Source organism: Salmo salar, chromosome 18, assembly GCF_965601325.2.
Source record: "Salmo salar chromosome 18, fSalSal1, whole genome shotgun sequence".
Classification (NCBI taxonomy): Eukaryota; Metazoa; Chordata; class Actinopteri; order Salmoniformes; family Salmonidae; genus Salmo; species Salmo salar.
Genome location: NC_138308.1, coordinates 11899069 through 11914270, shown reverse-complemented (window position 1 = coordinate 11914270; position 15202 = coordinate 11899069). Strand labels below are relative to the sequence as shown.

At 45.4% G+C, this 15202-nt stretch overlaps 1 protein-coding gene across 1 annotated transcript in view; it reads right to left on the bottom strand.

Moving 5' to 3' along the window:
- Nucleotides 1-1091: 1091 nt before the first annotated feature.
- socs5b (suppressor of cytokine signaling 5b) overlaps nt 1092-15202 on the bottom strand; it is a 44114-nt gene continuing 30003 nt past the window's right edge. The window contains exon 2 of the mRNA XM_014154143.3: nt 1092-7098. Within this exon, the coding sequence (XP_014009618.1) occupies nt 5396-7081 (1686 nt within the window). The 5' untranslated portion in view covers nt 7082-7098 and the 3' untranslated portion in view covers nt 1092-5395. The remainder of the gene's footprint in view (nt 7099-15202) is intronic.

Sequence of the window (15202 nt, the reverse complement as noted above, 5' to 3'; positions counted from 1 at the left end):
GGTGTCTCAGGTTGAACCGAGTCAGAGCCCAGCAGGTAGAGGTCTTGTGGGTTTGGCCCAGTGCTCACCGCTAGAATCCCCACCTCGTTCCAGTAGTGTCTTGGTTCAGCTCAGGATTCCACAATTTATTGGAAATTCCCTGAGCGCCTTGGGGTATTTGTGGCTGAAGGCTGAAGCTTTTAAGGGCCTGAGGCGGGTTTACAAGTGAACTTGATGTTGGCATTGGTAGTGCAGCACATTTGTTGGGGATCTGCCTGCAGAAAGGCGCTGCTCAGAATCACTGATCTAAAATTCACCTTACATGCCAAATAACCACTCATTATGTGATAGAGTTGAGCAAATCTGTGTAGCACCTTGCTCAGGCTTATCTCCTCAAACATGCTGAGTGTTGAGAGGGATTGTGAGCTTTGTGCATGTTCAGGTATTTATTATGTATTGAGCTCTGAGGTTTTTCAACAGGTTCAAGCTTTTGAGTCAAACCCTGCAAGCCTACATCCTGTGCTTGCTTGTCCCTCTGGGCGAGCTTCAATTATTTATACGTCTCGGCTAGCTAACTTGAAACCGATAACCCACATGCTATTTATACTTCATTTCAAGGAGCAAATACTAAACTCTAGGGTCGTGCTCGCGTCTCCAGTCAGCTACTGGTAGGCCCTGCTGGGAAAGGGAGGATGAGGAGTGGAGAGGCTTGCCCTAGGTGGGCCGGACCAGACAAGAGCAGCAGCCAGGCCTGAGCTGGGAGGAAGGGGTGGGACTAAGGATAGAATGCAGAGAGGGGGGCAATACATGCAGTATTAAGTAAGTGGGCTGGCTCCAGATACTCCTACTGATCACTGTCCCCAGGTCACTAGGCTAACTCATATCCAACCGACTCCACAAACCAAATCCTGCCTGGGTCATCACCCTCATTTAAGTTTGAAGGTAAACTTGACTAGACTACTTTAAGAGGTTAGGAAACAAACACATTTTGACATTTTTGTGAATTATCCCTTTCATTTATGGTAGAGAGAACGATGAAAGGTAAGAAACTGCGGCACAGTGAGAAAGAGAGAAGAATGAGAGATCTGAAATCAAACACGGCCCAATGTTGATTACGCTTAACAGTTTTATTTGGAATATTAAGACAATGAAGCATAAGCCAAGCACCAAGAGTGACAGCTACAAGTGTCGCATCATACGGCTCTTTAAAATGAACAGGTTATAACGGAAAAAAACAACTGTCTGAATGGTGAAGCAGATACACAGAATAACAAAGACACTGAAATGTGAACATTTACACTCTCCAAGTCCTTCCTGACAACAGTAAAAAAATGTTTTAATAATAATGGAACGGCGATATTCGTCTGACCAGAGTTTATTTTTTTTTTAAAGTCTGTGGCAGTGCCTGCGGCCCCAGATTTGAAAGGGCTCTTGTGATTGGTCAGAATGAATAAGGCAGTCTGGGAAAACAATGGTGCTGTAGAATGACAACCATTCATTGTCAAGTCCTGTTGCCACGGCACCCACATCCACACAGCAACCGATGTGCACATACAGCATTAAAGTGACAGAGGATTGCGACCATTGTTACAGTACACTCCATTGCATATAAGGGAGAAGAATAATGAAAAATAATAATTCTTTAGTCATACATCTTTTCATTTTTTCCCCTCGTTTGCATATAGCATTTTTACCCAGCTTTCCAAAAAAAAAATAGGGGAAAGATGAGAATAAAACTTGTATTTTTCCTCTAAGAGCTGAAACCTTGATCCAGGCCAGGGGTCTTGATGTGGTCAAACAGGGTTGGCTGGTGATATGACCTGCCTGCCTCAGATTTATAATAAGAAGGTTGAAAAGAGATCCTGGAACTAGCCTAACATTGGGCCTGCCTGAGAATAGGTGGACAAGAGGCATTGTTCATAGGGGGGGTACCCCTCACAGCAGACTCCACATCCCCTCCACCAGACCCTCTCTATGTGGTCCACACACACACACACACACACACACACACACACATACACACACACACACGTGTCTGCAACTCAACAGAACATAAATCTGTCCTCCAACATTGCTTGTGATGTATGAACACAAACGAAATACTCCATACTCACACCCATATCTCCACCTTGAACAAATAAACACAAACACGCGCACAGACAATTAAAGTGCCATTACTTCAACAAATCCCTAGACCCCCCCCGCCGCACCCCATTCCCACAGCAGGAAACCGGGCCTTCAATGGTACATTGTGAGACTAAGGCGCTACTCTCTTTTAATGCTAACTTTAGTCTAGCTCCCAAACAGGGCTGGGGCGGCCGCAGAACGTGGAGGGGGAAGCAGCCACCAGCACAAACAATAGCCCCTAAGTCCCCTCCACATATCCCAGCAGCATCAGCAGGGTCATGTTGAGGATGTGGTCAGAAAAAGAGAGGGGCACCCATTAGGAAATACAGTGGCCCTTTTAGCGCACGGTAAATGTAGATCCTGGCGAGGTACATTTAGCCAGTGATTAGTGCCAGTTGGCCATAGCCGTAGCATGATAGAAAGGTGGCAAAGAGTAGGTGTGTGTGCGCGCATGGGTAAGAGCCTGGAGAGTGAATTTTTAACAGCTATCCCATACAAGATGTCAGGGTGATAGAACATACAAGTGCACATGCAAGTGACTTATATGTCAACCTATTTTTTTCTTATTCAAACAGTCCTCCACAGCCCTTCATAGATCATACAAATGGGTGATTTTCACATGCAATCTCCAAGCTTTCTGAAAACAAAGTTAGAGGGAGGGAGGGTTGGATATGAAAAAGAGCATTTAGTTGATTTAACTATCACCCACACGCCTCAATTATACCATTGACCCTTGACAGTGACACACTTTCCTGTCCTTCTGCCTCCAAACCATAACACATACCCACACATCACATTACCTTTCATTAGCACACTGATAGTAGCACAAAAGGGCTTGGAAGAGGCCAGAGCAGTTGCAAGACTGAGGTGTAAGGTGATGGGGGCTTGTCTCTGTTTCTACCTGGTAACATCGCCTGCCCTGTAGGCTTAAAATGTTTGTTCAGTTGAAATAAAATTCAGTATGGTAATTTTAAAGAGCCCTAGAGACATAGTGGCGAGCAATACTACTAAAAACAATACAGGTTGTGTGCAACACCGTTGAATAACAGAGCTTTGGTCACAGACACTCAGAGATGGTCATGAATAAGCTAATCATATGCATTCATTGCATTTTCATTCATGATCCTCCCCCTCTGATAACACACAACGCGTGTTGGGTAGTTAAAATAAACATCTTCCCTGCCATTCAGAGAGACGGGATTCCAGTTACCTATCCAACCAGGATAAAAATCACTGATATCACACCGATAATTTGTAAGAATTATATTTGTATACATTTGCAGATAGTATTTCCATATACAGGTACTCCTCGTTTCTTATCTTTTTCAGAGCGTTCCATAGATTTTACAGACTCGTGCCTATGTGACGCAATAAGGGGGGCCGTTCTAAAACATGTCCAGTGTAGAAGCCCTCCAGGACCTGACGCTGCCTTGCCCAACCCATCCAGCCACCTATAAAACCCAATGACTTTTGGAAGTGAAGCCAATAAATGATTCTAGACAGCAGTGGCGGCTGTTGGGAGGAGCTATAGGAGGACGGGCTCATTGTTATTGCTGAAATGGAATAAATGGAACGGTATCAAACACCTCAAAGATACGGGAACCATGTCTGACTCCATTAATTCCATTCCAGCCATTACAATGAACCCGTCCTCCTATAGCTCCTCCCACCAGCCTCCACAGCTAGACAAGGGAGTAGTGTATTCACTTCTAGCTAGCTAGCAAACACTGACAATATTTTCTTGATGAAATAGAAATGTGAAAAATGTAAATATATATATATATAAAAAATATTGAATGTGCACCAATGAACAGAGAGCTCTTCATCCCCTGCTCCTCATCATTCCTTTTCCTCCTCCTCATCCTCCATTTAGGGCTACATGAGTGGGAAGTGCTGCTGGAGTATTCTATGCACCAGGCTCAAGAGTTTAAAGTAGATCAGGAGGTTCTATGAAAGGCACATAGGTTACGCTTTGTTGTATTCGTCTTCCTGATGCAAGCTCACAATATGCTGGGTTATTACGGGCATCGCTAGCAGCAGTGACAATGCGCATATCAAATGCAGCTCCTTCGGGTACTAATACTATAAAGCGGGACTGTGGCTGTAATGTGTAAAGCGGAGTCAAGTTAACTGTAAAATGTCAATGGTATGCGGAGGGTGCAGATGCCACAGAGAGAAATAAGTGACACCATGAAGGCAGAACACAGGTCCAGAAACAAACCAGACCCTGAGACAATAACCAGTGTGTGTGTCTTCAAAAACTGCACGCACAGTTAAAGTGCCTGTTCTGTAGCCAGTTTGAGCCACTGGCAGACAGGTGTGAGAAAACAACCACCAGGACAAATATCATTAGTATTGTTCCATTAGAAGAACCGTACACCTGTGCCAACACATTGGTGGTGGGAGACAACGATTATGCTTCGAGAAATGACAGTGAGGATATCTAAAAGCCAAGGACTCGCAGTGACCACACACACTGCTGTGTATGCCTCGTTCCCTACAGGTGTACGGAAGCAGGACGCTGTAGCAGCACCTTTGGACCTGGCCGCGTTCCACATTGCCCTTGGGGCGAAGACCTACTGGACAGCACCCTTAAACAGCACCTTATTTCAGACATAGGCCTACTCAATGATGCTTGATGATGGCTGGGTGTGTGTCTGTATGACACTGTCCACCAAGCGGGCCCTAACGAACTGCAGTAGGAGTTTTAGTTGCAGCCAACCCCCACCCCCCTCTCTCTCCAGTAAAGCCACTGTCAACTCCACACCTCAAGCCTCACGATGCCCGCCAGGCATTCTTCTAGTCGCTTGATCAAGCAACAGGAAAAAAAAGGAAGGATAGAAAGTATGAGTGAACTGTACAACATAGCTAGCTAACCATGTGGGCCTAGATAGAGACTGGGGAGAGGGGGGAGGGGGGCCATGCAGGCAGCTCATGCTGTGGGATCAGGCAGACACTTGACAGAATGAAAGAGGAGAGAGGGAGACCAAGCATGAAGGCTTGTGCTCTCCCTTTCAGAATCTGTTCAATAGTAAAAATGTGCTTGCCAGACAGCATTATACTGAATATAATAGATTTGTATTCCATGTGATGTAAGTAGTAATAAGTAAAACAAAGAGATTAGAATGAATCTTGGATAGATCACTTTACCCAACTCCTCCCCTCCAGTTACCCCTCCCCGCCTGACTGAAAAGTGCCATGTTCAGTATTACCTCTCCTGATTGGCTGGGAGTTTTTCCTGTTTTGACTAAGCCCGCGGCTGCACGCACAGGCCGCCAGAGCCCCGCCACTATTTGATCTTGAGTGGCGGCTCCCTCTCCAGCCAGCGCACACGCACTTTCTGTTTGTAGTGATACTCCTTGAGGAAGTCCTGCAGGGCCGGGGGCAGTGGAAGGCCGCCGATGCCGTCGTACGTGGTCCGGGGGCAGATGGCGGCGCGTGCCAGGTGCTGCAAGCCGAAAGGGAAGGCCCGGTGGAGTGGCGCCGTGAGCAGCGGCTCAAAGAACATGCAGGCGCTGGGGTCCTTGTAGTGCTCCAGTAGGCCTGTGACGGTGGATGAGTGGAACACGCAGGGGTCGTGGGCGTCGAAGCTGAAGTTGTGGTTCCACTGCTCGATGCGGGCATGCAGCGAGCGGTTGTAGCGGCGAAAGCTGACAGAAAACAGGTAGTCCTCCTGGGCCGAGTCGCGCAGCAGGAAGGTTCCCTCGGGCCGTCCATCCAGCAGCGCCTCCGCCTCATAGCGGTCCATCACGCCCCAGTAGCAGGGCAGTGCAGTGATCTGCAGCAGGTCCGGTACCAGGCAATGGATGTAGTCGATCTGTGTGTGCACCTTCCATGGCCCAGGCTGGTTCCGGCTCAGATTGCCATCCCCAGACGCGTGCCGCTGCTTGGGCCTCAGGGCCTGCAGGCATAGGGTAGTTGAGTCCTCCTCCGAGTCACAGTCAGCCAACTGGGCTGTAGCCCCCCCGAGCACCTGCACCGATACCCCCCCTCCTGAGCAGCAGGCCACCGCGCCCCGGGCCTCCCCAGAGGCCTCTGCAATGCCGGGGGCCATCTTTGGTCCCAGTTTGTACAGAGAGGAGCCCTGTGCCAAGGCCTCCAGGGTGTGGATCTGGGCGTTGGGTGGGGGGTCCACTCCCTCTTCAATGCTGAGCCTGCGGCGTTCGCGCAGACGCTCCTCCTCGTCCTCAGGGGAGGGGTGGGCGGTGTCGAAGGCGTCAAGCAGAGCCGTGGAGGAATGCGGGCTGACGGGCGCTGTGTGCTGCTTGATCAGGTGCCACTTGTTGGCCAAGTCCGAGCCCTGGGGGAAGGGACAGGTCTCCAGCATCAGCTCTGTTAGGTGGATCTTGCGCTTCGAGATGGTGGGGGTCTTGGAAGAGCGCGAGCGACGGCGGGGCAGGGGGAGACACAGGCCCACTGTATCGCTAAGCCGCTGGCGCAGGGAACGGGCGCTCAGACTGCAACCCCCGCTCCCAGAGTCCCCCATTTCCTGGATAGAGCTGACTCCGTAGCGACGCTCCCTCCGGCCAGCGGCCCCGCGCGCACGCCCTGACCGCCTGTCTGTATCCATGGAGCTCTGAGTCTTAGTGGAACATGAGTGTTTTTTCTTGCCCCCCCAAGGTGCATGGCGTGAGTATGAGTCTCTCCGCGCCACAGGGACTCCTCCACGACCCCCCCTCGCATCCTCATGGTCTTTGCTGTCTATGGTGATCTCCACTATCTGGGGGATGTCCGACACACAGTTGTGACGTCGTCCTCCAGTAACCATGGGGAGCGGCAAGAGGCTTCGGGACAGGCTAGAGGCCCGAGAAGCCTGGGCCTCACCTGAATTGCCACCCCGTTCCAGGTCCACCACACAGTGCATACCGTCCACCTCCACCACGCTGTTCTCTGTACTGGGTCCCGCACCGTCGCTGTGGAAGAGGGTCTGGCATCGGCTCCTCAGGTTGCTCCACATCTTGCCCACTTTCTCCATGGATAGGAGACCAAGACCTGCCAGACAGATGGACACATCAGATTAGACCAGTTGTAGGGTACAGGAATCTCACACAATCCATGACCTACATTACTATACAATTGTAGAATGTAACCTAAAAAAAGTACATTTTTGTTAGGCCTAAACAATTTCCATCCAATTGGCGACAGATTTCCATGTGAATACTCTGGAATCCGCATTAAGAAAATATGCAAATTCTCACACCAGTGATGCGTTTTCACCAAATTGACTTGTTGCAGATAAAAATCAGTGCGTGATGACGTGGTGCACACATCCTTTTTTTGCTTAAACGGTTGCGTTAAATAGCAAATGTGCCTACTCTGGTCTTGGCACCTACGCTCTAGCCAACAGCTCACAGATACAGTGCGGGTAAGCTGTGTGGGTTGTCTAGTCTACACGATGAGATTATTATGGATAAGACACTGGATATATATTGGAAAGCAGCATCAAGCTCATCAACGTGCACTTTCACCACCATGTCAAGTTCATCATAACTTATTTCATATGTAGCCTAATAAACTGCATGCTTTCCCGAGTCGTAGTGGGAGGACCAAACACCATATCACCACATGACTCCAAATTTACTTCGATATGATGGTTATTCTATCAATATTTGAGCATAAAGGCGTTTCTACCTCAATTTCCCGCATAATTAATTTTAGACACAAAAAGATCCCACCATGTAGAACGAACAAACTATCTGTTGGTATTTATAAAATTACACTGAAACTTAATGTTTCTGTCTCAGCTGTCGTGATCATTTTTATACTATATGACTTGAATAAAAACTGTGGATGGAAACGTGGTTACCGTAGCAATTCTGCAAATTCAATGGTAGTGATCCTAGAGACAACATTTGGGTGTGGGGGAAATTGGGTGATTCTTTGCACGTGGGATTTTTGCACAGGGATTTCTTGTGCGTGAGAGAAAGAGGGCTAGTTGGAGCAGTAAAGTGAGTGAGGAGTTGCCAGGCAGACGTGCAGGGACACAAGGCCACGGCTGTAAACTAACACAGGGATCTGCCTGCACCCAGCTGATCTGCTGGTATGTACCGTATTACAACGTCCGTCTGGACCTGACCAAGAACTTTCCCTTTCACAACAGTGTAGACAGCCAGCACAAACACCCACACAAACACTAAATTCATCAGTGTGCATGGACAATACTAGGTTCTTGAGCGCAGTGACCCCAAACTGCCTTCAAAATGGTTTGCCTCTCCAAGATCATGTTTAGGCTAATATAATCTACTTGTGGCAGCCAGCTCTCTTCCCTCCTTACCAAAGGTAATGGATCTCTTTAACTTCTTATGGCTGGGTGGCAGTATTGAGTAGCTTGGATGACTGACGTGCCCAGAGTAAACTGCCTGCTACTCAGGCCCAGAAGCTAAGATATGCATATCATTAGTAGATTTGGATAGAAAACACTCGGAAGTTTCTAAAACTGTTTGAATGATGTCTGTGAGTATAACAAAACCTGAGAAAGAATCCAACCAGGAAGTGGGAAATCTGAGGTTTGTAGTTTTTCAAGTCTTTTCCTATCCAAAATAGTGTCTGTGGGGTCATATTGCACTTCCTAAGGCTTCCACTAGATGTCAACAGTCTTTAGAACCTTGTTTCATGCTTCTACTGTGAATGGGGAGAGAATAAGAGCTCTAAGAGTCAGGTGTCCCAAAATAAGGCATGAGTTCAGCCATGCGCACGCCCGTGAGAGGTAGCTGAGTTCCATTGCATTTTTGAAGACAAAGGAATTCTCCGGTTGAAACCTTATTGCAGATTTATGATAAAAACATACTAAAGATTGATTCTATACATCGTTTGAGATGTTTAAACGAACTGTAATAGATTTTTTGAGTTTGTCTGGCCTGCGCGTCGTGAATTTGGATTTGTGAACTGAAGGCGCGAACAAAAAGGAGGTATTTGGACATAAAGGATGGACTTTATCGAACAAAACAAACATTTATTGTGGAACTGGGATTCCTGGGAGTGCATTCTGATGAAGATCATCAAAGGTAAGTGAATATTTATAATGCTATTTATGACTTCTGTTGACTACAACATGGCGGATATATTGCATGGCTTGTTTTTGTGTCTGAGCGCCGTACTCAGATTATTGCATGGTGTGCTTTTTCGGTAAAGCTTTTTTGAAATCTGACACAGCAGTTACATTAAGGAGAAGTTTATCTAAAGTTCCATGCATAACACTTGTATTTTCATCAACATTTATGATGAGTATTTCTGTAAATTGATGTGGCTCTCTGCAAAATCACCGGATGTTTTGGAGGCAAAACATTACTGAACAGAACGCGCCAATGTAAACTGAGATTTTTGGATATAAATATGAACTTTATCGAACAAAACATACATGTATTGTGTAACATGAAGTCATATGAGTGTCATCTGATGAAGACCATCAAAGGTTAGTGATTAATTTTCTCTCTATTTCTGCTTTTTGTGACTCCTCTCTTTGGCTGGAAAAATGGCTGTGTTTTTCTGTGACTAGGCGCTGACCTAACATAATCGTTTGGTGTGCTTCCTAGTAAAGCCTTTTTGAAAATCGGACACTGTGGTGGGATTAACAACAAGATTATCTTTAAAATGGTGTAAAATACTTGTATGTTTGAGGAATTTTAATTATGAGATTTTTGTTGTTTTGAATTTGGCGCCCTGCACTGTCACTGGCTGTTGTCATATCGATCCCGCTAACGGGATTCCAGCCATAAGCAGTTAACACTGCATTTCCTTCCAATTGAACACATTGACTATTGACTTTAAACCTTTAGTAATATAATAAGGAGGTCAGAGACCTGGCCGTGTGGTGCCAGGACAACAACCTCTCCCTCAACGTGATCAACACAAAAGGAGATGATTGTGGACTACAGGAAAAGGAGGACCGAGCACACCCCCATTCTCATCGACGGGGCTGTAGTGGAGCAGGTAGAGAGCTTCAAGTTCCTTGGTGTCCACATCACCAACAAACTAACATGGTCCAAGTACACCAAGACAAAAGCTATTACCCTCAGGAGACTAAAAAGGTTTGGCATGGGTCCTCAGATCCTCAAAAGGTTTTACAGCTGCACCATCGAGAGCATCCTGACTGGTTGCATCACTGCCTGGAATGGCAACTGCTCGGCCTCCGACCGCAAGGCACTACAGAGGGTAGTGCGTACGGCCCAGTACATCACCGGGGCCAAGCTTCCTGCCATCCAGGACCTCTATACCAGGCGGTGTCAGAGGAAGGCCCTAAAAATTGTCAAAGACTCCAGCCTCCCTAGTCATAGACTGTTCTCTCTGCTACCGCACGGCAAGCGGTACCAGAGCGCCAAGTCTAGGTCCAAGAGGCTTCTAAACAGCTTCTACCCCCAAGCTATAAAACTCCTGAACACCTAATCAAATGGCTACCCCAACTATTTGCATTGCCCCCCCCCCCTCTACGCTGCTGCTACTCTCTGTTATTATCTATGCATAGTGACTTTAATAACTCTGCCTACATGTACGTATTACCTCAATTACCTCGACATTGGTGCCCCCGCATATTCAGACTGTACCGGTACCCCCTGTATATAGCCCCACTATTGATATTTACTGCTGCTCTTTAATTATTTGTTATTCTTTCTCTTACTTTTTTGGGGGTGTATTTTCTTAAAACTGCATTGTTGGTTAAGGGCTTAAGGGCTTGTAAGTAAGCATTTCACTGTAAGGTCTACACCTGTTGTATTCGGCACATGTGACAAATGCAATTTGATAATACTGCAATATATGCCATTTAGCTGACACTTTTATCCTAAGCGACTTAGTCATGTGTGCATATTTTTTTTTTGCATGGGTGGTCCTGTGAATTGAACCCACTACTCTGGCACAAGTGTCATGCTCTACTAACTTAGCTACAAAAGGACCTCTAGTAGTGGGAGATCTCATCTGATCTCCAAACTGCCATGGTGTACTCCCAGTTTCCCTCCCACCCTCTCACATTTGCAGAGATACCATTGCGGTCCTGTGTAGCTCTGTTGGTAGAGCATAGTGCTTGTAATGCCAGGGTAGTGCGTTCGATTCCCGGGACCACCTAAACGTAAAATGTATGCACGCATGACTAAGTCGCTTTGGATAAAAGTGTCTGCTAAATGGCAAATATTATTATATATTATTGCCCCAGTTACATAACATAGTTGCCCCAGTTAGCCTAGATGAGCAGAGCAGGCTCTACAGTCTGCACTAGCGTCACCAACTAGGCCTAGCTTCTTACAACAGTGTAACACATATACAGAGTAAAACCTCTGTTTCAATAGAGATACAGGGATTTTGCAGTCAGCTGCAACGGCGTTAAGATGCCAGAGGAATCAGGCCCAGACTCAGCACATGACTGATTACGTTGATTTACAAAGGCCTATCCCCCCTGGCCTACAGCAGCCTATGACTGTTGCTAATGCCACCCATGACATCCAGAGCTAAAACCAGATGATTTCTCTTAACATCTATTTTTAACCAAGGACTTTTTTCAGGACAACACTGATATTGAAAGCTGAAGCTACACTTTGCATGTTGTCCATGATGAAAATATGAGTAAATCCAATGGCTCTTTCAAATATCCACGGTAGCAGAGAGCAGGATGTGCCATTTGACGGAGAAGCCTTGCATGACAGAATGGATGCTCTTTCTCGTGAATGTCCCGGCCCCTCATTATCTCAACCAATCGTGGTTGTGGAATATTCTGTATTTTCTCCGTTTCTAAACTGTTTTGTGATTTCACATTTTATTTATATTTACAGATTAGATACACGTTTGTTATTACAGCACATAAAAGTTTTTTTTTTTTTTTTACATTCGAATGCCTCTCCTGTGAAGTAGTGACATCCGTCAATACTCCCAGCTTTCTGAAAAGGGTAAAAAAAAAAAAAAAAAAAAATATTTGAGTACTTGAAAAAAATCATCCGAGTACTCGAACAGTCAAAAATGTCAAATGCCTATCCCTAATTTGTAGGGGCCCTATAAAATCTGTTATTTTCTGCCTCATTCCGTTTTTCCAAATGTCACCCTTTTTTATAGAAAAGTTCTAAGTCCACAACTGCTTAAATTCCATCAGGAGACCACTTTTGTGGTATCAGAAAAATGTGGGGTATAGTTAGGCCTACCTTTTAATGCAAGTGAGCACCAGCAAGAGACCGTTGTTTGGTTAGCGGTGTTTCTGGAGTGCTCATGTGATTGCAGATTTTTGCAAAACGAATAGCCACTGGATTGATACAAACTGTGGGTTTGCACAACCAAAGAATTTTTGCACAAATTGTCAGAAACCATCTCAGGGAAGTTCATCTGTGTGTGTGCTCATCGTCCTCACCAGGGTCAAGACCTGACTGACTTCAGTGGGCAAATGCTCACCTTCGATGGCCACTGGCACACTAGAGAAGTGTGCTCTTCAACTGTACCGGGCAGATGGCAGGCTATGTATGGCATCGTGTGGGCGAGCGGTTTGCTGATGACAATGTTGTGAACAGAGTGCCCCATGGTGGCGGTGGGGTTATGGTATGGGCAGGCATAAGCTACAGACAATGAACACAATTGCATTTTATCGTTGGGAATGTGAATGCACAGAGATACCCATGTCACAAGGACCTGTATACAATTCCTGGAAGCTGAAAATGTCCCAGTTTTTTCATGGCTTGCATACTCACCAGACATGTAACCCATTGAGCACGTTTGGGATGCTCTGGATCGACGTGGAAGAGAGCCTGTTCCAGTTCCCGCCAATATCCAGCAACTTCACACAGCCATTGAAGAGGAGTGGGACAACATTCCACAGGCCACAATCGAACCCGGACGATGCTGGGCCAATTGTGCTCCGCCCTATGAGACTCCCGATCACAGTCAGTTGTGATACAGCCCAGGATCGAACTCGGGTCTGTAGTGACGCCTCTAGCACTGCAATGCAGTGCCTTAGACCGCTGCGCCACTCGGGAGGCCCAATTCCTATCATTTGTATCTACAATGTTTGTTTGGTTACGGTAATTTCTGTTAATGCATTCAATATACTGCATTATTATTCCAGTCTTTTACCATTCTCATTATTGGAGTAGACATGTTGCTTGCAGAGCACACAACCTATGCTACACTTGTGAGGAACAAGTTTCTGTTTATTTCATTCCATTTACGAGTTGTCAATTTAGTCATTGTCTTTGTTTAGAGTAAGGACGCGCACCTGATTACGCATAGAAGTAGGCCTATAGGCTACCTGGCCTGCGCACAAATGTAGGCATATAAAATGTGCCCATTTGGGGATCTGATAGTATTTCTGATTAGCTTAACGTACCACCAGTAATGAGCTGTGGAGCTTCTAAAAGTAATGTGTTCTTCACCTCAAACAGCAAGCAAAGGAAGTCTGTTTTTACATCCATAGAGAATGACAAAAGTTCCTCAATATATTCTAAATATCTTTACAGCCCACTCCTTTTCGATAACCACTCAGCGTGAAAGGGAAAAATGTCATGCTCTGATCCAGTGGAAACTTCATAAAATAGGCCTACCTGATTACTTCTTATCCCTTGCACAAATAGCCTACAACTGTTTCTGTCCAGAGCTCACTGGCCCGGGAAACTTGGAGTTCAGACCCAAGTTAATAGTTGATACAATATTTCAAGTTGGTTGCAGACAGGCCATGCGTAGCCAATGTGATTTATAAGATATTTGTTTTTAAATCAGGATATTTTCTACCTGCAGGCTGCAATGTTTTTATTTGTTGGCTTTATGTAGGCTATTTTTACATAGTTGGCAATGGAAGTTACAAACCTAAAAAGTATCATTTTCATGAAGATTTGGATAGAATTTTGATTTAACCACATGACAATGATTGAGATACGAAGACGTTATTATAAATTCAATTAAAATGTTCCACAAAAAAGTGCATTTGAAAACCATAACTGGCACGCAGAGCGGTAGAAAATGGTAAGATAAATTGGCATTCCACATGAGAAAGTTTGCCGACTCCTCGTGTAGCCTATTATCGGCCACTTCAGGAGAGTAATGGCAGAATCTGCAAAAGCTAGCAGGAGTGGGAGGATGGCCGGGTCAGGTTACGTTTTTTACTTCTGGTTGTCTTGATCTCTGGCTCCCTCGAGTCATATGTGTCTTATTTAATCAAGCAGTGTCCTTAAAGCATACGACAAGCTCAATAGATATAGTTGATTTTATTAAAAACACACTTGAACTCTGAAGCATTTATTTGGGCTGCAATTTCTGAGGCTGGTAACTAATTAACTTATCCTCTGCAGCAGAGGTAACTCTGGATCTTCCTTTCCTGTGGCGGTCCTCATGAGAGCCAGTTTCATCATAGGGCTTGATGGTTTTTGCGACTGCACTTGAAGAAAGGTTCAAAGTTCTTGACATTTTCCGGATTGACTGACGTTCATGTCTTAAAGTAATGATGGACTATTGTTTTTCTTTGCTAATTTGAGCTGTTCTTGCCAGAATATGAATTTGGTCTTTTACCAGAGGGCTATCTTCTGTATGCCACCCCTACCTTGTCACAACACAAATGATTGGCTCAAAAGCATTAAGGAGGAAAGAAATTCCACAAATTAACTTTTAACAAGGTACACCTCTTAATTGAAATGCATTCCAGGTGACTACCTCATGAAGCTGGTTGAAAGAATGCCAAGAGTGTGCAAAGCTGTCAGGACAAAGGGTGGTTACTTGAAATATATTTGGATTTGTTTAACACTTTTTGGCTTACTACATGATTCCATATGTGTTATTTCATAGTTATGTCTTCACTATTATTCTACAATGTAGAAAATAGTCAAAAATAAAGAAAAACCCTTGAATGAGAAGGTGTGTCCAAACTTTTGACTGGGACTATATATGGAAAAATACACAATTTAAAATTGACAAATTGATTGGTCAAAAGAACAGACGACTTTCGGTCAACCAATATTTTTGTTGGGTCGGGGACAGCCCTCCTAACCAATTCTAAATGGCACTAGCAGTTCGCAAAGTAGCTTAAGTGGAAAATAGACGGGACGCAATTATTCCAAAACTGCAGCTCGTTGTTAGAACACATATTTTCCTACTTCAATCAACAGTCCATTTGTGATCAAATTGTAGTCGATCGTCTCAT